Genomic DNA, 22,271 nt, shown 5'->3' with positions numbered 1-22,271 from the left:
GACATAAGATCACATACTCTATGATTCCAACATCATATGACATTTGATACAATGTCCAAAAAAGGCAAAATTTTCAAGACAGAAAGTAGATCAGTATTTGCTTTAAGCTGAAGGTAGGAATCTAGAGTGACTGCAAAGGAGTATGAGGTTTCTTTAGGTGATGGAAAATCACCCTATGTTCTAAAACTAGATTGTGGTGATGGTCCTAGAGCTCTGTAAATATATAGTAAAATTCATTGAATTGTACACTTTAAAAAGGTGAATTTTAGGGTATGTAAATGATATATCTATGAAGCTGTTTTTAAAAAGATTCCTGAGGTTTCCCTGATGGCTCAGTGGTTAAGAATCCGCCTGCCAATGAAGGGGACATGGGTTCGAGCCCTGGTCCGGGAAGATCGCACATGCCGCGGAGCAACTAAGCCCGTGCGCCACAATTACTGAGCCTGTGCTCTAGAGCCTGCGAGCCACAACTACTGAAGCCTGCGCGCCTAGAGCCTGTCCTCCGCAACAAGAGAAGCCATCACAATGAGAAGCCCACACACCGCAACGACGAGTATCCCTCACTTGCAGCAACTAGAGGAAGCCCGCACGCAGAAACAAAGACCCAATGCAGCCAAAAATAAAATAAATACAATAAATAAATTTATTTTAAAAAATAAGTAAAATAAAAATAAAAAAGATTCCTTAGGCTGCTGTGTGAAGAAAGGCTGTAGGTAACATTGCCAGATAAAATTCAGGATTACCAGTTAAATCTGAATTGTAGATATGCAACAAATACTTTTTTAGGGTAAGTATGTTCCATGCAATATTTGTGACATACCTATACTAAAAAAGTATTTATTACACATTCTACAACATGGATGAACCCTGAGGCCATTATGCTCAGTGAAATAGACTAGTCACAAAAGGACAAATACTGTATGAGTCCACTTATAGGCGGTCCCCAGAGGAGTTAAATTCATAGAGACAGGAAGTAGAATGGTGGGACCAGGGGCTGGGGGAGGGGCTTGGGAGTCAGTGTTTCATGGGGACAGAGTTTCCATTTGGAAAGATGAGAAAGTTCTGGAAATGATGGTGGGGATGGTTGCCCAACAGTGTGAATGTACTTAATGCTACTGAGCTGTGCACTTAAAAATAGTTTAAATGGTTAACGTGTTATATATGTTTTATCACAAAAAAAAAATAATAATGCATATATCATGAAATAACAATATCTGATACATAGTTCTTTTCCAAATGGTTAAGTTTGTAATTTTTTTTTTTTTTTTGGCCGAGCCACTGGGCATGCGGGATCTTAGTTTCCTGACCAGGGATTGAACCCGGGCCCCAGCAGTGAAAGCGCCAAGTCCTAGCCACTGGACTGCCGTGGAATTCCCTGTAAATTTAAATTATATATATAAAACAATAAAGTATTTGTATCTGAAATACAGATCTAACTGGGCATTCCGTATTTTTATTTGCTAAATCTGGCACCCTCACATGAGGTAGAAGTTGCACAATAAATGAGGAACTTGGTGCGGAGGGGTCTAGCCTAGGCCAGGGTACAGATGGGGATACTGAGGCCCAGAGAGGGGCATGCCTTGCCTGAGGTCATACATCCAGTGCTTCCGAGGGCAAGAATGCCACTTCTCTGGGTTCCCACCTCCAGGGCCCTCCTGATTCAGTGCAAACTTCTCCCCCAGACCTTGAGCCAGTGAAGAAAACCAGAGACTGAGCTATGTCGAGCAGCTGAAAAAAGACCAGGCTCTGATGGAAGCCAGAGGGCAGAGTTCCCCAAGAGGGTTAGGAGGACTCCCCCAAAGTGGCAGCCTGAGCTGGGAGAGGAGCCATGCCTTCCCGCCAAATCAGAGGCCACTGAAGCCAACGGCTGGGCCATTAGTCATCACCTGGGGAGGTGACTTTGCTTCCTGTTCCCTGAGAGATGGTGCCTGGCACCTGGCCGGAGGAGACAAGGTGGGGAAGGTGCTGCCCTGCACCAAGAACTGCATGGAACGTCTCCTTCTAATCAGCAGGTGACCTGAGCACCTACTGTGTGCTGCAGGCTTGATCTCCAGTTTACAGCCTGGGCCATCAGCTTTCAATCCTATCATTTTTTAAAAAAATATTTGCTTATTTATTTAGGCTGTGCTGCGTCTTAGTTGTGGCATGCGAGATCTACTTCCCTGACCAGGGATCGAACCTGGGCCCCCTGCATTGGGAGTGCAGAGTCTTAACCACTGGACCACCAGGGAAGTCCCTCAATCCTCTGATTAACAAATATTTACTGCCCACTTACCCAAGTAGAATAATAACTAAGATTTATTGAGCAGCTACTATGTTCCAAGTCACATATAGTAAACATTTAACATGGTTAATTTCATTTCCACGTCAGTTGTTATTTTTCACCCCTGCTTTCCAGATAAGGAAACTGAGGCAGAGGGATAGCACCGGGGGATTGGAATCTGGGAGTGTTGGACATTTGACCCAGAGCTTCTCCTTACCTGAGCTGTGAGGGTAACATTCATTCATTCATTCCTGCCTCATTCATTCTCCCCAGGAGGGTATTGTCAGAAATTCAGAATCACAGCCCCTCTCAAGACCAGAGGCAACAAAATCTGCCTTTAAATAAGCTCCCAGGACTTGCCTGGTGGTCCACTGGGTAAGACTCCGCGCTCCCAAAGCAGGGGGCCTGGGTTCGATCCTGCAACTAAGAAGTCCGCATGTCCCAACTAAGAAGCCCTCATGCTCCGACTAAAGATCCCACATGCTGCAACAAAGATCCCACGTGCTGCAACTAAGACCCAGCGCAGCCAAAATAAGTTAATAAAATAAATAAATATTTTTTAAAATACATAAACAAGCTCCCCATGGGATTTGAGTTTGCATTATGGTTCAAGAAGCACCCACTGAAGTGTGATTGGGGTCTAATGGTCTTGGGTTTGAATCATCCCTCTGCAAGCTGCGGGGATATGAACAAGTCCATCCAGAACTTTGCAACCTCCTCTATAAATTGGTGAGAAATATCAGTACTTGTTTCCTAGGGTTATTTAGTCTAGGGGTTGTATTAATTTCCTATTGCTTTTGTAACAGATTACTACAAACTTAGTGGCTTAATGCAAATCTATTTTGACCATTCTGGAGGTCAGAAGACCCAAATGGGTCTCACTGGGCTAAAATCCAAATATAGGCAGAATTGCACTCCTTCTGGAGGCTTGAGGGGAGAATCAGTTTCCTTGCCTTTTCCAGTTCCTAGAAGCCGCCTGTGTTCCTTGGCTTGTGGCTTCGTCTTCCATCTTCAAAGCTGCAATAGCAAATCACGTCCCTCTCATACTGTTGTGGTCATTGCATCTTCTCTGACCCTCCTGCCTCCTTCTTATAAGGACCCTGTGACTTCGTGGGGCCCGTACAAAGAATCCAGGATGATGTCCGCATCTCAAGGTCCTTGATTTAGTGACATCTGCAGCATCTCTTTTGCCACAAATGTCACCATATTCACAGGTTCTCAGGATTAAGGCATGGTCATTTTTAGGGAGCACTATTCCGCTGACCACAGGAATTAAAAGTATGGGCCCTATAGGGACTTCCCTGGCGGTCCAGATGTTGAGACTTCTCCTTCCAATGCAAGGGGTGCAGGTTCGATCCCTGGTCAGGGAGCTAAGATCCCACATGCCTCAGGGCCAAAAAACCAAAACATAAAACAGAAGCAATATTATAACAAATTCAATACAGACTTTAAAAATGGTCCACATCAAAAAAAAAAATCTTAAAAAAAATAATAAAGGGGCTTCCCTGGTGGCGCAGTGGTTGAGAGTCCGCCTGCTGATGCAGGGGACACGGGTTCGTGGCCCGGTCCGGGAAGATCCCACATGCCGCGGAGCGGCTGGGCCTGTGAGCCATGGCTGCTGCGCCTGCGCGTCCGGAGCCTGTGCTCTGCAATGGGAGAGGCCACAACAGTGAGAGGCCTGCGTACCGCAAAAAAAAAAAAAAAAAAAATGGACCCTATAGAGTTGAAGTCCTATTTCTCTAGGACAACTAAACAGCCACATGAATACATAAAAACAACCTTGACCCCTACCTTATATCATACACACGCACAGAAAGAAATCTTAAAGTTAATCACATACCTAAATGTAAAAATTAAACTGCAAGGCTTTTTAAAATTATTATTTTAAAAAAATTTTTGGCCGAGCCACACGGCTACTGGAATTTTAGTTCCCTGACCAGGGATCGAACCCGGGCCCTTGGCAGTGAGAGTGCGGAGTCCTAACCACTGGACCGCCAGGGAATTCCACTACAAAGCTTTTTGAAGAAAATATAGGAGTTTTTTCTGCAACTGCGGGATATCTTGGAACACAAAAATCAAAAGCCGTGTAAAAGCTGGGTGACCTTGAGCAAGCAATTTGATTTCTCCAGAACTTAGTTTACTCATCTGTAAAATGGGAGTCCTAACACTGTTTGATTTATAAACAGAGCTGCTGTTAAGATTGTGAAGATGACATACAGAATATGGGCACGTAAAGAGCACTAAGAACACTCAGCAAATATTACCAATGATTGCTATAAGAGGGAGGTGCTTTGGGAGCTCAGAGTAGACTACATCCAGCATGAGGAAGGTAGTCAGGGAGGCCTACCTGGAGGAAGAGGACTACTTTAGACAGATTGGGGACAGGTCTCTTCCAGCAGAGGTGACTGCCTGGACAAAGGTCTGGAGGTAATAAGCGATGAATAGTGCCAGGTAGCTAAGGCAGAGAGGGCAAAGTGGGTGGTGACAAGAGATGAGGCTTCTTAGACCCTCAGGAGCCTCCTGATGTTGAATGCCAGACAGAGTAGTCTGATAGCACTTTACTCTTAGGGAAAGGGGTGGTGGGTCTCTGCCATTGTCTGGCTGTGTGATTTTGGGTTAGTCTGTTATCTTCATTTGAGAATATAAGGGATATGATCCTTTATTTCACAGTACTAAACTTTAATTTTCAATATTTCAAACATTTAGAATAGATGAAAAGGGTAGCACAATGAACACAGTACGTTCTTCTATTCATTAGCTACTGCTGCCTAACAAATTACCTCAAAATTTAGTTGCTTGAAACAACAAACCTTTGGGACTTCCCTGGCAGTCCAGTGGTTAAGACTCTGCGCTTCCAACACAGGGGGCGTGGGTTCGATCCCTGGTTGGGGAACTAAGATCCCACATGCCATGCTGTGCAGCCAAAACAAAAAAACAAACAAACAAACATTTATTATGTCATGCAGATTCAGAGGGTCAGGGATCTGGGGGGTTCTGGCTCAGGGTCTTTTATGAGACTGCAGTCAAGATATCAGCCAAGGCTACATCATCTGAAAGCTCAACGGGGGCTGGAGGAGCCACTTCCGTGTCAGCTCCCTCCCATGGCTATGGGCTGCAGGCCTCAGCTCCTCATAGCATGGACCTCACATCACTGCTTGGACATCCTCACCACATGGCAGCTGGCTTCCCCCAGACTGAGTCATTCAAATGCAAGAGCAAGGAGGAAGACGCAGTGTCTTTTATTATCTAGTCTAGAAGCTGCACGCTATCACTTCCGCCCAATTCCATTTGTTAAAAGTGAGTCACCTGGGGACGCACGACCTTTGCCCCGACGGCGGCGCCCCGGGCCCCCGGCGCGGTGGAGTCGCAGAAGCTGCGGGTGCGCAGGAGCTGTGGAGCCAACCCCGCGAGCCGGGAGCATGAGGACCTGGTGTCTGTGTCAGATTTGTACCTGCGGCTGAATATTTGGAAACATATCCTATATATGGCAATGTTCTTCCACCTCAGAGTCTGAAGCCCAAGCAAGAATTTCGAGCATATCGTGGTAAAATGGAAGGAATAACAGCATTTAAGTCGGATGATCGTCCTTAGGAAATAGTCAAACAGCCTCGCCATACACCAGAAGAATATAAACCAAAGCAGGGGAGATTGATCTTGGTATGACCTACAAACGGGATCTTAATTCTTATAAAGTGCAGCGTGTGGCAATAGCTCGGCCTTTGGAGAGACAAGTTAAAAAAGGGAAGTTGCATACCGTCCCAACCTATAAAGGTAACTTGCCATTTCAAAAATTAAAGAGCTAAAAAACAAAAACTTACTTCCAGCTTTGAGATCTAACATCGGATCATGATTTTGGTGCATTGCCAAACTTAAGTCTCCGTGGCTTAGGAAAAAACTTTTTTCTCTGTTGTCCAAATAGTATTGTATAGTGAGGGAAAAAAAGACTATTTTCTTGATGGAGAGTTAAGAGACCTGGATTCCTGTCCAAATTCAGCCACTTAATTAGTTTTCTCTATCTCAAACCATGAAAACAAAGGATACCACTGAACAAGCATTATGTCATATTTGTCACATTATGCTACATTTAGTCCGCACTGTTCCTTTCCTTCCATCCCAGAATGAGCTGAAACTTCACTGAGCATACTGGAGCCTTTGAGAAAGTCAAATAAAAAGCAACCCTCTTTGCCATTCACAAAAAAAAAAAGTGAGTCACCAAGTCCAGCCCACATTCAAGGGGAGGGGAATTAGTCTCCACCTTTGGAAAGTAGGAGCATCAAAGATTTTATGGACATATTTTAAAAGCACCACAACCTTACACCTATATTCAACAATTGTTAACATTTTTCCATATGTGCTTTATATATGTGTGTGAATATATACGTATTTGTTTTTAAACATTTGAAAGTTTCATACATCCATCATGACCCTTCACCCCCAAATACTTCAGCATTTCCTAAGAATAGGGACGTTTTATTACATAAGTGCGATACTTTTATCACAGCAAAGAAAATTCATACTTATGCCAAGATATTATTTAATATTCAGTCCATTTCTAATTTTCTTCATTGTTCTAAGAAGTTTTTGCAGCTTTTTTTCTTAACAGGGATCAAATCAAGGTTCTTGCACTACAAGTAAAGATTATATTCTTCTAATCCCTTTTAATTAGAATCTTGTTTATTTTTCACAACGTTGATGTTCTAGAGCAAACAGATCAGTCGGCTTGGAGGATGTCTCACAGTCTGGATTTGTCTATCTCCTCATGAGGCTGTTTTTTTTTTCTTTTCTTTGGCGGGGGACGGGGCATGCCACTCGGCTTGTGGGATCTTATTTTCCCGACCAGGGATTGAAGACGGGCCCTCAACAGTGAAAGTCCCAAGTCCTAACCACTGGACCGCCAGGGAATTCCCTTGTGAGGCTGTTTTATTCTTTGTCTATCCCTTGTAATTTCCATAAATTAGACCTAGAGGCTTAATTCAATTGTATTTTTTTTTTTTTTTGGCTGTGTTGGGTCTTTGTTGCTGCGCGTGGGTTTTCTCTAGTTGCGGCGAGCAGGGGCTACTTATCCTTGCGGTGGTGCCGGCTTCTCATTGCGGTGGTTTCTCTTGTTGTAGAGCACGGGCTGTAGGTGTGCTGGCTTTAGTAGTTGCAGCCCATGGGCTCAGCAGTTGTGGCTCATGGGCTCTAGAGCACAGGCTCAGTAGTTGTGGTGCACAGGCTTAGTTGCTCTGAGGCATGTGGGATCTTCCCGGAAAAGGGCTCGAACCTGTGTCCCCTGCATTGGCAGGCAGATTCTTAACCACTGTGCCACCATAGAAGTCCCTCAACTGTCTTATAGTTTATTTTATTTATTTATTTTTTTCTTCTATTAGTGGAAACTAATGCGGAACATCCCCGCCCAAGAATCAAACCCATGCCCCTGCATTGAAAGCGTGGAGTCTTAACCACTGGACTACCAGGGAAGTCCTTATTTTATTCTTAATTTTTTTTGGCTGCACTGCGAGGCATATGGGATCTTAGCTCCCAGACCAGGGGTAGAACACACACCCCCTGCAGTGGAAGCACGGAGTCTTAATTATTGGACTGCCAGGGAAGTCCCATTCATCTTGTATTTTAAAATATTATTTTCTATCATAAAAGTCATAGAACCCCATTAAAGAAAACTTGGAAACTAGGAGGAAAAAAGGAGAAAAATCCTCTGTAATCCCCCCAACCCAAATAACCAGTGTTAGAGTTTTGCCCTTCTTCCCTGCCTTGTTTTTCCATAGCATGCTTTCTACCTACTGTAAACCAGCGGGCAGTGTCTCATCTATTGCAGTTTTACTCAGTGCTCTAGTGTGGTGGGCAGGCTTCAACCTGGACCCCAGTGATCTCCGCCTCCCGGCATTCACATTATTTTTTAAATTTTTATTTATTTATTTATTTTTTGGCTGCATTGGGTCTTCGTTGCTGCACACGGGCTTTCTCTAGTTGCAGCGAGCAGGAGCTACTCTTCGTTGTGGTGCCCGAGCTTCTCATTGTGGTGGCTTCTCTTGTTGCAGAGCATGGGCTCTAGGTGCACGGACTTCAGTAGTTGTGGTGCATGGGCTTAGTTGCTCTGCGGCATGTGGGATCTTCCCAGACCAGGGATCGAACCTGTGTCTCTGCATTGGCAGGCGGATTCTTTTTTTTTTCTTTCTTTCTTTCTTTCTTTATTGCCTGCATTGGGTCTTTGTTGCTGTGCGCGGGCTTTCTCTAGTTGTGGCAAGCGAGGGCTACTCTTTGTTGCGGTGTGCGGCCTTCTCACTGCGGTGGCTTCTCTTTGTTGCGGAGCACAGGCTCTAGGCATGCAGGCTGCAGTAGTTGTAGGCACGCGGGCTCAGTAGTTGTGCCTCATGGGCTCTAGAGCGCAAGCTCAATAGTTGTGGCACACGGGCTTAGTTGCTCCACGGCATGTGGGATCTTCCCAGACCAGGGCTGGAACCCGTGTCCCCTGCATTGGCAGGCGGATTCTTAACCACTGCGCCGCCAGGGAAGTCCAGCAGGTGCTATTCTTATCCCCATTTCATAGATAGGAAACTGAAATTCAGGAAGGTTAAAGTTTGGGCGGCACCAGCTTCTTCCATTCTTCCTTAAACTTCGTCAATGCTCTGAGGATAATCTCCCGATCTGCTTAATTTAAACCCCTTGGGGTCCGCCATCGTGGGTCCCCAAGCCCCAGCTCTGTGCATTCTCTTCATTCTCTCCCACACTGTGTGCGTGGGGGACTACTAGGGCGGACCACCGGGTTGGCTTGTGGGGACCTTGAATGCCCCCACGTTGAGTTGGAACCTTACCACGTAACCGCCGGGGAGCCAGGAATGGTTCTTGAGGAGGGAAACGGACAAGGCCAGCGCTTTCTCCGTGGGGTCGTAGGTCTGTCCCTCCCTCTCCTGTCACTCACTCCTTGGGGAACGCGGTGGAAGGCGCCGAATCACAGCCTCCCCCTGGAAGCGCCCTCGTTGCCCCTGGCAACAGAGTCCAGGGGAACCACCGAGACCCGGCCCGACAGTGCAGAGCGCTCACTCCGGGCCAGCAAGGCTCGGAGATCTAGAAAGCGGAGCCTGACCGATTGTCACGTGGGCTGCCCACGGGAAGGCGGGACTTCCGGCGGCCCAGTATTTTCTTTCCGGTTGTTGGCTCCTACCGGCCCCTCCCTTACTGGCCCCTGCGCCCCCCTCCCCCCGCGGCCCCCGCCGCCGGGCCCGCCGCTACCATGAAGAAATTCTTCCAAGAGATCAAGGCCGACGTCAAGTTCAAGAGTGCGGGGCCCGGGCAGAAGCTCACGGAGTCGGTGGGGTGCGTGACACGCGCTGAGCCTTGAGGCCCGGGGGCGGAGATCAGCGGAGGGGGAGGGGCGGGGAGGCCAGTGAAGACGAGAGGCGGGGAGGGGCTGCATAGAGTCAGAGCGTGGGGAGAAACCTCGGGGGGCGGGGCAAGAGGGAGGGAGTGGGAGTAGGGGAGAGGGGAGGCCTCCGGGGGCGGGGCAGGAGGGGGCGGGGCTGCAGGAAGTGAGGGGGGGGGGTCCCTGGAGAGACCTTAGGGGGTTAGGGCGGGCGGTAAGGGAGAGGCCGGCGATGTGGAGAAGGGGCCCAGAAGAGGCATCGCATAGGGTTTGGGGGAATCTAGGTGACCAGAGATTGGGGACTGAGCCTGGAGAAACAGGTAGAGCTGGGGTCGCAAAAAGTCGTGAGGCTTAGATTCTGTGGCGATAGGGGTCTGGGCCTTGGTTCTGGAGCAGGAGGGAGGACGGGTTGAGGATCTGGAAGGCCAGGGAGCCTGAAGTGTTGTTGGAAGGGTGGTCAGGGACTTGGGAGGTGCGGGTGAACTGGGTGGGTGGTGGGTGCTGCGAGGAGCTAAGGTCTGGGAGGAGAAGGGAGGCAGGTGGGTGGAGATGGGGAGCTGGGGGAGTCTGCTACCGGAAGGAGGTGGGGGGGCCTCGTGGGTGATGGCTGAGTGGCCTGGAGGTTCCGAGGGTGACCTGGGAGGGGAGGGGAGGTGGCCTGCATTTCCAGGCCTCTGTGACTTATCTGGGGAGGACTTGGAGAAGAGAAGGGCCTGGGGCCACACTGGAGACTCCATGGGCAGGTGTGAGGGGCCAGTGCTGTGCAGAGGATAGTGAAGAGCTGGAGCAGGTGAGGATGCCAGACTGAGGGCCGGTGGGCTGAGAAGGAGGCTCCACTGGGGGGGATGGGATGAGAAGAGGGAGTTCAGGAGGGGCTGGGGCTGCTACCAGGAGCTACAGAGGGGGCTGGGGGACCCAAGGGGGTTTAGGATGGGGAGTGACTGAAGAAAGAGGTCAGCCTGGGGAGGGTTCTGTGAGGCATAATGGAAGGGATTGTGAAGAGGTCGGGGCTGGGAGGGGGTCAGAGGAGAGGCAGGGAGGCAGGAAGGGGTGGTGAGGGCATCATGAGGTAGTGGGGGTGGGTGAGGGAGAGTGGGTGCGTGGCAAGGACATCAGGGCATCTGTCACGAGGACTGGGGGCCCCTGGGGTTCTTGGGAGGGGACAAAGGAGTAGTGGGACAAACGAGGCCCATGAGGGTCAGATCCATGAGTACGGGAGGGAAGTGCAGGTCCTGGGAGCCTGGGGCGGTGACAGGGAGAGGAGGCCACCTTAAGAGGGGCCCAGGGAGAGCCGTGGGCCAGACAAGGGGGTCCATTCATTTGTTCATCAAGTAGTGGGTGGAGGTGGGGGGCTGGTGCAACTGGACTGTGTGTGACAGGAAGGAGGTGGGGGCTGATGGCTGTGTCAGACTGGAGGCCTGGGAGGACAGGAGAGGGGAGTCACATGGAGATCCAAGCTTCTGTGATGTGCCTGGAGCCGGACTGGGGACTCAGGGTGCGTGCGAGGGTGTGTGTCCAGCACTGTTACGGCATGAAAATCCGTGCCCTCTCAGGGCTCACGTTGTAGTGGGGAGAGGTGGACAAGTAGAACAATAAATAAACGATGAAAGATCAGCCCTGAAGAAAAATAAACAGGGTCCAGAGAGTGAGCCATGTGGGTGACTGTTAGGTGGTCTGGGAATGCCTCTCTGAGAAGGCGACTTGAGCGAGAGCTGGATGAGGTGAGACTCAGCCGTGTGGAAATCAACCCGTCTCTCTGTCTCTGTCACACACACACACACACACACACACACACACACACACACACACACACACACACACAGTTGAAGCGGTGCCTGTCCCTCCCAGGCAGAACACTCCAGGCAGAAGGCACAGAATATGCAAAGGTCCTGTCGTAGGAGGTTGGGTCTGTGTGAAGAACAGGAGGGAGTTTAGATAGGAGTGAACAAGGGAAAGGGGCAGGTTGTGAAGGGCCTGGCCTGTAGCGTGCGGAGGCTGCAGGATTCTGTCCTGCATGGGATGAGAGGGCTTTGTGCAGAGGAGTGACTGGGTTTTAGAAGGATCCCTCTGGCTGCCCAGAGGAGCCATGAAGCGGGTGAGTGAGGGGTCTTGGAAAAATGGCGTTTTTATGGAAAGATGGGGCTAGGGTGGCACTACGTGACTTGTCTTTTCTTCGACCTGAAACTCTCAGCTGTTGGGAGGGCTGGAGAGAGGGGCCGGGATGGGCAGGAAGCTCCCAGAGGCCTGGGGACAAGAAAAGAGGGCTGCCCGTGTGTCTGAGCAGAGCGGGAAGCATGAGGGCCATGAACTCAGAGCCTTGGCTCCTGAGAAGGTTCTAGAGATATAGCACAGATGATTCCAACTACTGGCATCGGGAGAGGGTCCTGAGGAAAGGAGGAGGGTGAGGCAGGTGAGTCAGACCCTGGTGGGAAGAAGGCCATGTCTGCTGGAACGTCAAGGCCAGGTCGTTCTCGAGCTAGGTTGGGTTAGGAAGCTGCCCATCCTGTGGGATGATCATCCTGCCTACTTCCCAGGGTGGAGGGGAGATTAACCAGATCTTTGTTTGGGGTTTTTTTTGGCCTTGCTGCGCAGCATGCCGGATCTTAGTTCCCTGACCAGGGATCAAACCCGAGCCCAAGGCAGTGACAGCACCGAGTCCTAACAACGGGACCACCAGGGAAGTCCCTAAACCAGACCCTTGTAACACACTCCACGCAGGGCCTGCGTGCGGCCTGGCCCGCTGCCCAAGCTTCCGTGACCCTCTGGGGCTTGTGAAAGGGCGTCTGGAGCTCTCGCTGGGAGGCACGTTGCCATGCGTAATAGACGCGCTGAGCGACAGCTAGCTCCTGGTGCGCTGTCTGGCACACAGTAGGTGCTCAGTAGATGAAGCCTCCATGTCTCATCCTGGTAGAGAGTAAGGGTGGAGCCTCTCGCTCAGGGAAGGGGGTGAAGAGCATCAGCCCCTGCGGATGGTAGGTGTGCTCTTACCTCGCCTGACAGATGATGACTCCGAGGCCCAGGCCGGTGCAGGATTTGTCCAAAGTGGCAGGCAGGGCGGGGAGCAGAGTCACCGTCTGCCTCCCGAGGCTCCTCCGTCTGCCTTAGACCCGTCTGGTGGCCGTGGTGGCCCCTGGGGCAGAGGCCCATGTCTGTCTGCTGGGGCAGGAGCAGAAGTGGGAGAGGGACAAAAGCTCTTCTGTCTGCCCCCATGTCACCTCACGGTCCCTCCGCATCTCCTTAGGGAGAAGGGCCCCAAAGAAAAGCCCAGCAAGCCGGCGCTCTGGCAGCCCCGCCAGGGACCTACCGATGAGGCGCAGATGGCGGCCGCGGCGGCCCTGGCCCGGCTCGAGCAGAAGCAGCCCAGGGCGCGGGGCCCCACATCACAGGAGTCCATCCGGAGCCAGGGTGAGCCTCGGCCGTCCTTGGGCCACGGGGTTGGGTACGGGGGGCGGTGGAGCGGGCCTCTGCCCCTCTGTCCTCGAGGCTGATCCTTGACTTTTCATGCGTTCCAGGTCCTGTGCTTGGCTCTGGCTGAAAATAATTTCATAGCCAGCGACTCGGGGTGGGAGGAGGGTTTAAATCACAGCTGTGAGCCAGTCCACAAAGGGGCCATGCAGGTGGAAAGGCCAAGGGGGGCTGCTGTGGTCTGGGTGGCACGGATGTCAGGGAGGTTGCGGAGGGGAGGGTTGGGACTCGGAGGGGGGGAGCACGGTGGCCTGGCGCAGCCTGGGGGCATGGAGAGGTTGGTGGGCTGGGAGGACGTTCAGCTGGAAGGACTAGAATTTGACCACACGAGGGTCCATGCCGGGGAATGGTGTGCCTGGCTCACACACTGACCCGTACCTGCCTCTCCCTCCAGTGAGAAAGGAACTTCAAGCTGAAGCGACTGTCAGTGGGAGCCCAGAGGCCCCAGGGACCAACCCGGTAAAAGCATCACGATGGAAGCATGACACCCAAGGGGTGGCCTGGGGCGGGCAGGGGAGCTGGGAGCCCTTAGAGTGCCCGCTTGGGCTCTCTTCTGTGTTTGGTCTGATTGGTGCCCAGCCCTGGGCGGTAAGCATCTGGTGCTGGAGAGATGCAGAAAGGACATCGGGGTGGATCGAGGTCATCTCTGGCCTCAGGACGCTGGGGATCCCCGTGGTTTAGGGCGGTATCATCTGGGACCTGTGTGCTTGGCACCTAATGACACCAGGCCCAGGGGGAGGGACTGCACCTCCGTTAAGTCCCCTCCCTCCCATGTAACCCCATGAAGGTAGGTGCTGTTACAGTTCCCACTTTTCAAAAGAGAAAACAGGTTCAGAGAGGTGAGGCCTGGAGCCCTTGGTCATGCACTTCGAAACCAGCAGGGGCAGGACTGGAACCCCAGTCTGTCTGAGTCCAAAGCCCTTAGCCTTAGCACTGCCCTCTGCTGCCTTCCTTGGATACAGGAGGGCACCATGGAGACTGGTGTAGTCAGGGAGGCCTTCCTGGAGGAGGCAGGCCTCAAAGGAGAACTTGGCAGAAAGGGTGTTCTGAGCAGCACCACCTGTGAGGCCTCACTGAATTTCGGAATGGAACGGACCCTGGATATTACCTAGGAATTGAAGCCCAGAGCAAGGCTGGGACTCATCCAGGGCACCGTGACTCCTCACTCTCCCACCAAAGCCCCTCCCTCACCAGGTAGGGGGGCGGGCAGAGCAGGAACGATCAATTCAGCACTTACACCTTGTCCGGAGCTGCTCCACACTTTCCGTTCCTTACCTTGTTGAATTCTGAGGTGGTCCCTCAAGGACATCTTATAGACCAGAAGACAGGCTCAGAGGGGCCACGGGGTCCCATGGCTAATAGGTAGAGGGGACAGCATTGGGACCAGGATGTCTGGCTCCCAGGGCCACGTTCTCAGGACTGTGGCACTCGGGCGGCTCGGGGTGGCCTCTGTCCACAGTCTAGGCTCAGACACCCTCACCCATCCTCCCAGGTGCCCAAGCCCAAAGAGGAGGGCTCGACCCACCTGGCAGTGCCCGGAGTGTACTTCACCTGCCCGCTCACAGGGGCCATCCTGAGGAAGGACCAGCGGGACGCCTGCATCAGAGAGGCCATTCTCTCGGTGAGTGCCAGCCCTGGTGCAAGAGCCGCCCCCCGGGAGCCCGGGTGGCACAGAGCATATGCTGTGGTTCTGTTTTAACCTCTCTAAAGAGGGAATACTTACCTGAGGGACAGAATTCAAGATACAGAAGGGTAGGCGGGGAAAAGCCGCCTCCCACTCACCTCGCGGCTATTCTCCCTGAGGCAGCAGCTGTAAGTAGTCTAGGCCCCTTTTCAGAGATGCTCCAAATATGTACAAACTACCAATACATCTATATCTGCCACACGTGCTGTGTGTTCGTTTTACGTAAAAGGTAATGTACCGTTCACGCCTGACGTGGAAACTGCTAGGTATATCAGTGCAGAAAGAACTTCCACATTTTTTTCCCCCTTAAAACTCTGTATTTGGAAATAATTTCAAACCTAAAGAAAAATCGCAAGGAGAACAAAAAGAACACGTGAACATCCTTTAATCAGGGTGGGAGTGTCCTCTTACTGTTCTGACAGATTACTACGAACTTGGTGCCTCCAGACAGCATGCCTCTTATAATTCTGGAAATTAGAAGTGGGACTTGGGTCTCACGGGGCCACAGTCAAGTTGGCCGCAGGGCAGTGTGCCTTCTGGGAGCCCTAGGGGAGTCAGGCTGTCTGTACTCCATGGCTCCTTCTCTGTCTTCACAGCCAGCGGTGCCAGGCCAGGTCTTTCCCAGCTGCCATCTCTCTGCTTCTCTCTCTCTGGCTCTCTCTTCCCCCTTTTAAGGGCCCTTGTGATTCCATTGGGCTCACCTGGCTAATCCAAGCTAATCTCTAATCTCCCTATTTTAAGGTCCACTGATCAGCAGCCTTAACTCCATCTGTCACCTCCACACCCCCTGACCCATAACATACTCCCAGGTTCCAGGGATCAGGTCACAAATATGTATGTCATTCTGCCCACCTTACTCACATTTGCCAGTTGCTAACATTTTTACCCCATTGGCTCTGTCATGCCTCTCTGTTTTTTTCTGAGCCGTTCGAAAGCCTGCATTCTCCACAGTGACTGCGTGATGACTCACGGCAAAGAGTTGTTCCCTGACTCTTTAACCAACCCCGTGTTGGTGTTGATAAGCGCGTAGGAAGTTCCCAGTCTTTTGCTAGTGAGGACAATATTTATGATGAAAACCTTGTCTGTGCATCACTTTGAGCTGTAGGCTCCATTCCAGAAGCAGAGTTGCTGGGACAGAGGACAGCGTGTAGGGCTTTGGAGAGTTGTCACCAGATGAACCTCCATGTGGGTTGTCCTGATTCACACTCACCCAGCAGTGTGTGAGAAAATACCCATTTCCCTGTCCCCCGTTGTCACTGTGGGTTACCAAACATTTTTTGTCTTTACCAAAACTGATTGGTAAAAATAATATCTCAGCATAGTTTTAGTTTGCATTTCCTTTTTTAGGCTTAGGCTGGCTGTGTTTTCATATGAGAATGCATCCTTTGCCCATTTTTGTGTTGGGTGGTGTTTTCTTTTCTTATTGATTTGTAGGCACTCTTTACATATTAGGAAAAACTAGCCTTTTGCCTATGATCTGAGTTGTGAATATTTTTCTCCAGTTGTTTACTTTTTAGAGTTGGCTTATGGTCATATGTCCATGTAGAAATTTCTAATCTCTATGTAATTCAATGTGTCAGTCTTATTTTATGGCTTCTGGGTTTTGTGACCTACTTAGGAAGGCCTTCCCCACTTCAGGATTAAAACAACTCTTCCATGGTTTTTCTAGTGCTTTTCTGTTTTGCCTTTTGTTGTTTGCTTTGTTTAATGTTTAAAGCTTTGATCCCACTAGAATTATACCTGTGTAGAATAGGACGCATGGAGCTAGTGTTATTCCTTTTTTTTTTCCGGATCGTTATCCAGTTTTCCCCAATCCTCATTTATTGAAACACCTGTCTTTTGGCCACTGTGAAATCTGCCATTATCACAAAGTAAATCCCTACATGGATTCGGTTCCTTTCTGGATGTGTCTGTTCTTTTGTCCCCTTGTCCATTCGTGCGCCCTGGTCCTAATTTAAACGAGGCTGCAGGCTGCCTGGGAACATCTGAGAACAGCATTTGGAGCTGCAGCTCTTCCCTGGGTGGGTGGGTGTGCTTGTCCTGAGGAGGCTGGAGTAGGGGGCGGTCAGCCTGGCTCAGCCTTGTCCTGAGAATGCCCCCCATCTTACTGCTGCTTCTCTGCAGACCCGATTTCTCTGCCCTTCCACGTATTTTTGTCCTACCCTGGCAACTTACTGGCAGACTGGGCTGGGTCCCAATTTGAAGTTCCCAGGAGAGCTGGCCCAGTTCAGATCAGACAACTAAGTGACACAGTGTGGCTGCTGAAGGCTCACCCCAGTGTAGCTGAGGGATGGTAGCTGGGGCAGGGTGGAAGCCCCACAGCTGCCTTCCAGGAGCTGTGGCTGGGCTTCTGCAGGGCTGCCCAGGGGTAGATCTGAGGGGGCCAGGTCTTCTGTGCTCTTGATTCATCACCTCTGGTGACCCAGATGTTCACCCCCACCATTTTTTTTTTCTTTTTGGCCACACCTTGCGGCATGTGGAACTTCCCCGACCAGGGATCAAACCCGTGGCCCCTGCAGTGGAAGTGCAGAGTCTTAACCACTGGACCGCCAGGGAGGCCCCACCCCCACCATTATCCAGGCAGAGCAAATGACTGGGGCTGACGCGGGTGCCAGCCCCACTCGCCATGTAACTAGTGACTTTCTGGGGCTGCAGAGAAACACCACCATACGGTGTGGCTGTGTGCAGTGGCTGTCCAGAGCGTGAGCAGATCTGCTGCCCAGTCTTGCCCCTCGCCTTAGTTTTCCATTCTTAGCCTCTCCTCGCTGGGGTGCTGTTCGCAGGGTCCCATGGGGACTGGTCAGTGATGTCTCCACTATCTTGCCTCCCCCAGGAGTGATCAGGCAGCCACAGGTCACAGACCTCTTTTGCGTCCTGTCTCTGCCACCTCCGTCTGTTTCTAGAACGTCCCTCGTAGGGATGGGGGATGAGGAGGGACGGCAGGTCCGCGGTGGCTGGCGGGTCCCGGGCACTCAGCTGCTGCGCCCTTGGTGGCGCTCAGTGCTGGCGTTGGGCACCAAAGCCAGAGCGGTAGGCAAAGGTCTGTGTCACGCAGACACAAGGGGTGGCGTAACAAGGGCTGCCATCGCCCCCTTTTCCCTAGACGTGAGGGCAGGGCTGAGGCCCCAGCCTGGAGTCATCAAAAGGGCTTTCCTCCTCCTTTTTCTGCTGTTGAGTTTGCTTCCGTCCCACGCTAGGGCCTGCTGTGAGACAGTTCTTACTGTTGTCACCGGTGTCACTGCTGCCACCTGAGTGCTGAGACCTGGCTGCTTGGCTGGCATGGCCTCCAGGCCCTGAGGTGGATGCTTTCTGACTCAGCTTTCCTCCCTCCTCCCAGCACTTTTCCACCGACCCAGTGGCCGCCTCCATCATGAAGATCCACACGTTCAACAAGGACCGGGACCGGGTGAAGCTGGGCGTGGACACCATCGCCAGGTGAGTGGGTGGCCCCCTCCCACTGGGGTGCCAGCTCCTGGGCCTCCATCGGGATCGGCTGAGGGGCCCCAGAGGGAGCACGGCCCTGGGAGTGAGGCCAGGCCCCACCCTTCACTCCCCCTCGCCCTTGGGGAAGGGCCTTGGCCTCTCTGGGCCTCATTTTACCAGTGTTTAGAATGAAGAGGTTTACTGAATCGGGCGTTTCCAACCCTGGCTTCCCTTTGGGATCATCAGAAGAATGTGAAGCAGGCAGGGTCTCACCCGCCGCCAACAACTCCTCTGATGGGAGCAGGTCGGAGGCGGGGCCAGAAGTCTGTTGCTCAGCAACCCCCAAGCCAGCTCTGGGGACCCATCAGCTCTGGCTCTGCCTGCTCCACCCCCACCACGGTGGCTCCTTGGTGCCCTCAGGGGGAGGCAGGACCGAGGAGGAGGCCCAGTGTCGGGGGCACCAGGGGTTGGGCTCTATGGGGTGTACAGGGTGTGATGGCAGCCTTCCCGGGGGGTCACTCTTAGCACGAGCCGGTGTGGCTCTGAGCTGCTCTCCCCTGTCCGCCCAGGTACCTGGACAACATCCACCTGCATCCCGAGGAGGAGAAGTACCGGAAGATCAAGCTTCAGAACAAGGTGTTCCAGGTGAGGGCTGCCACCAGAGTGACTTAGCCTGGGGTGGCCGGCGTGGCCGGGCCTGTGAGGCCACCCAGGACCCAGGCTGGCGGTGGGAGCAGCTGGGCTGCAGCCAGCCAGTGGCGGCCAGAGCCAGCTGCAGAAGGGCCCCTGCAGGGCTTGAGAGTTGAGGTGGGCAGAAGGTGCCAGGCAGGGAGGGAGGGCTTCGTGAGCGCAGGACGAGCACAGTACGCGTACACTGTCTGCTCTCGCCACCAACCCACGGCGTGACTCGACTTTTCTTTGAATTAGCTGGGAACACATCGGCACTGGGGAGATTTTTCACGCAAACGCAGACTTCTGGTTTCTGTGGAGAAATCGCAGGGTCCTAGCACTCTGGCCCGTGGTACCCGTGCAGCTGGCAGGGCCCCGCTCTCTCCTGGGGGTCCCCACCCACATCCAGCATCCCAGGGCCTGCCTCCCCCGCTTCTGGGGACTCCCAGCCTCCGCTGTCCTTTGGCCCTTCAGCCTCCTTCACCCTGGTGTTGACCTTTTGGGATCCCAGGCCCTCTGTGAGCTCACCCCTGCAGACAGCTTTTGGGGTTCATCCTGTCCAGGGGCAGCGGCCGCTCTGAGACTGGGGACTCTGGGCCAGAAGGGCGGGGTGGGCAGTGAGGCCGGTGGGGCACGAGGAGGCCTCAAGGGTCCCTCATGACCTCTGGCTCCGCTCTCAGGAGCGCATTAACTGCCTGGAAGGGACCCACGAGTTTTTTGAGGCCATCGGCTTCCAGAAGGTGCTGCTTCCGATCCCCGACCAGGGTAAGAGAAAAAGAGAAGGGCCGTGGCTGAGCCCAGGGGCAGGGGTGGGAGGGGCCTGGCTCGGGGGGTCTCCCTGCTACGGCAGAGTGACATGCCCACGTGTCCCAGAGGGCCCCGAGGAGTTCTACGTGCTGAGCGAGGCCGCCCTGGCCCAGCCCCAGAGCCTGGAGCAGCACAAGGAGCAGCTGCTGCGCGCCGAGCCCGTGCGGGCCACACTGGCCCGCCAGCGCCTGGTCTTCCAGCCCTCGCCCCTGGCCTCCCATTTCGACCTGCCTGCGGACTTCTTCAGCCTCACGGCGGAGGAGCTCAAGCGAGAGCAGCGGCTGCGGTCAGAGGCCGTGGAGCGGCTGAGCGTGCTGCGGACCAAGGCAATGCGCGAGCGGGAGGAGCAGAGGGAGATGCGCAAGTACACGTACACGCTGCTGCGCGTACGCTTCCCCGACGGCTGCCTCCTCCAGGGTGCGTGCTGGGTGCTGGCTATGCTGCCTTGGGTCTGCTGTGCGCCAGCAGGAGCAGGCTGCTCTGGTCTGAGCTTGTCCCGGGGGAGGAGGCTGAGGGCTCAGGGGGGCTCCCACGAGCTCCAGTGCCACACTTGTGCCCCCGCCAGGGACCTTCTACGCCCGGGAGCGGGTGGCAGCACTGTACGCGTTTGTCCGGGAGGCCTTGCTGATCGACTGGCTGCCTTTTGAGCTGCTGGCCTTGGGAGGGCAGAAGTTGTTGGAGGACGAGAACCTGGCCTTCAATGAGTGCGGGCTGGTGAGTGACGGGCTCCCCGCACAGCGGAACTGGGTTTTCTGGGTTCTTGGTGAATCAGCACAAACCCCCGAGGAGGGGGATGCTCTTCAGTTGGAGGTGGCATTAGGGGAAGGGGTCCTGGGGCCAGGCTCCCTGGGTGTGAGTCCCACCTTTCCACTTCCTTGCCATGTGATCTTGAGTAACTTCTCTGTGTCTACAAAATGGGAATGTGCCCAGTGTGTAAGAGTCCTCTGTGGTGCAGAGCCAAGGTGGCATTCAAAATGCAAGGAATTACTGGGGAGGGTGTAGGCGGGGGCTGGAGGGTGGTCAGACCCTGATTCAGGGAGGCCTGGACAGGAAGTCCTGACTTCCGGGGAAGTCCCTGTTATATGAGAATGGACTGAGTGCATGGGTGTGCCGTCAGCGGCGGGGAGCAGTCCCGGCTCCAGCAGGAAGATTTGAACGTGAAGCTGGAGCTCTGTCACATAAAGGCCAGAGCGAGGCTGAGGCTTCTTACCCCACTGCAGGTGCCCTCGGCCCTCCTGACCTTCTCGTGGGATGCAGCCGTGCTAGCAGACATCAGGGCTGCGGGGGCCCAGCCAGACTCATCTGTCCTGAAACCCGAGCTCCTGTCGGCCATCAAGAAGCTCTAATGAAATAAAAGCAAGGTTGGCTTCAGCCCCTGTGGGTCTGTCTCATGCTCTCTCCCTGCTTCCTCCACATTCCCCTCGTCCCCAGTCCCCCCACCACCCCAGGGCCTCCCAGCCTCCTCCGGAACCTCCTCCTGCCCACGGGCACCACAGGCATGGAGAGGTGTGCTGGTTGGCCCGTGGTTGCATGCCAAGACTGCCACCTGGATGGGGCAGCCTCTAGTAGCCTGCTTAGAGAAGCCCGGGCCCAGTCCCCATGTGCTGTGGCCTCGGTGGCTGTGGCTAGCCCTGAGGTGACTGGCACAAGAACGAGACACTGGGCCTGTCAAGACATGGTGTGTAAAATTCTAAACCTGAATAAAGTTTCCCGGTGGTAGGTTGAGGTCGTGGGAGGCGGTGTAGGGTGGCAGCTCTGCAGAGCCACCAGCAGGTGAGGCCCGGCCGTGGCTCCCGGTGAAGTGGGGCCAGGCGGACACCCTGTGGCCACCTGGGCACCCAGGAGCCCCTCATGTCCGAGGTGAGCTCTTCACTTCCCGCACCTTCCTAATTGTCGTCCTCACCGGCCTGATGAGCCAGCCCTGCTGAGCGCTTCCCAGGGCCCCGGAGCCTTGCAGGCCCCACAGGGCAAGCTCCCCCAGATGTCCACATCCTCCTCCCTGGACCTGTGAATGCGTTACTTTATGTGACACAGGGACTTGGCCTGTGATTGAGGATGAGATGGGAGGTGGCCCTGGGTTAACCTGGTGAGTTCTAATGTGTGGAGGAAAACAGAAGGGATGGGGAGATGTGGAGGAAGGGGCCACGTGCCAAGGATTCGGGTTGGCCTCCAACAGCTGCAAGAGGGACAGAAACAGATTCCCTCTAGAGCTTCCAGTGGGAACCAGCCCTGCTGACACCTGATTCTGAGCCAGTGAGGCCCTTGTCGGACTTCCGCCCCCCAGAACTGCCGGTAGAACAAGTCTGGCGGTTTGTTGCAGCAGCCGTGGGGAGCCAACGCAGACAGGGGGACCAAGGCCTGGAGGGTGTGGGCACTCGCCCCCGGTCACACCTCTGCCGGGAGACACCTGAGCCCCTGCTCCTGACCGCTCATCTGGATCGTCCCCTCCCTCTCACCCGCAGCCTGGCCCTGGGCTGTGGCCCCTACTGGACCCTTGCCTTCACAGAGGCCAGTGGTGGCTGGTTCTCTGGCCACTGTGAGATTAAAGCATCTAGGCCCCAGATGTGGTTAAAACAAAATTCCCTGGTAACGCCGTCAGC

At 53.4% G+C, this 22,271-nt stretch overlaps 1 protein-coding gene and 1 non-coding gene across 5 annotated transcripts; one reads left to right on the top strand and one right to left on the bottom strand.

The window, feature by feature from the left end:
* Positions 1-2,158: 2,158 nt before the first annotated feature.
* On the bottom strand, positions 2,159-2,231 carry TRNAG-CCC. Its single transcript has one exon. It is a non-coding gene; the product is annotated as a tRNA-Gly (tRNA).
* A 7,154-nt stretch (positions 2,232-9,385) lies between these two features.
* On the top strand, positions 9,386-21,055 carry UBXN6 (UBX domain protein 6). 4 transcript variants are annotated; one of them, XM_032628795.1, is made up of 10 exons: positions 9,386-9,577; positions 12,865-13,028; positions 13,483-13,547; positions 14,581-14,709; positions 18,110-18,207; positions 18,765-18,840; positions 19,545-19,629; positions 19,738-20,088; positions 20,237-20,385; positions 20,892-21,047. In XM_032628795.1, the coding sequence occupies exons 1-10, from the start codon at positions 9,495-9,497 to the stop codon at positions 21,015-21,017; spliced, it is 1,326 nt and encodes a 441-aa protein (XP_032484686.1). In that variant the 5' UTR covers positions 9,386-9,494; the 3' UTR covers positions 21,018-21,047. The 4 variants fall into 4 exon arrangements, 3 of the variants coding, with proteins under 3 accessions (XP_032484686.1, XP_032484687.1, XP_032484688.1); XM_032628796.1 differs by lacking the exon at positions 9,386-9,577 and adding an exon at positions 9,850-9,943 and having other exon boundaries at positions 20,892-21,043; XM_032628797.1 differs by lacking the exon at positions 9,386-9,577 and adding an exon at positions 9,860-9,954 and having other exon boundaries at positions 20,892-21,043.
* The last annotated feature ends 1,216 nt before the right edge of the window (positions 21,056-22,271 follow it).

The sequence above is a fragment of the Phocoena sinus genome, chromosome 3 (genome assembly GCF_008692025.1).
Source record: "Phocoena sinus isolate mPhoSin1 chromosome 3, mPhoSin1.pri, whole genome shotgun sequence".
Taxonomy (NCBI): domain Eukaryota; kingdom Metazoa; phylum Chordata; class Mammalia; order Artiodactyla; family Phocoenidae; genus Phocoena; species Phocoena sinus.
The sequence above is the reverse complement of the archived record's forward strand: the minus strand, read 5'-3'. Positions and strand labels throughout refer to the sequence as shown.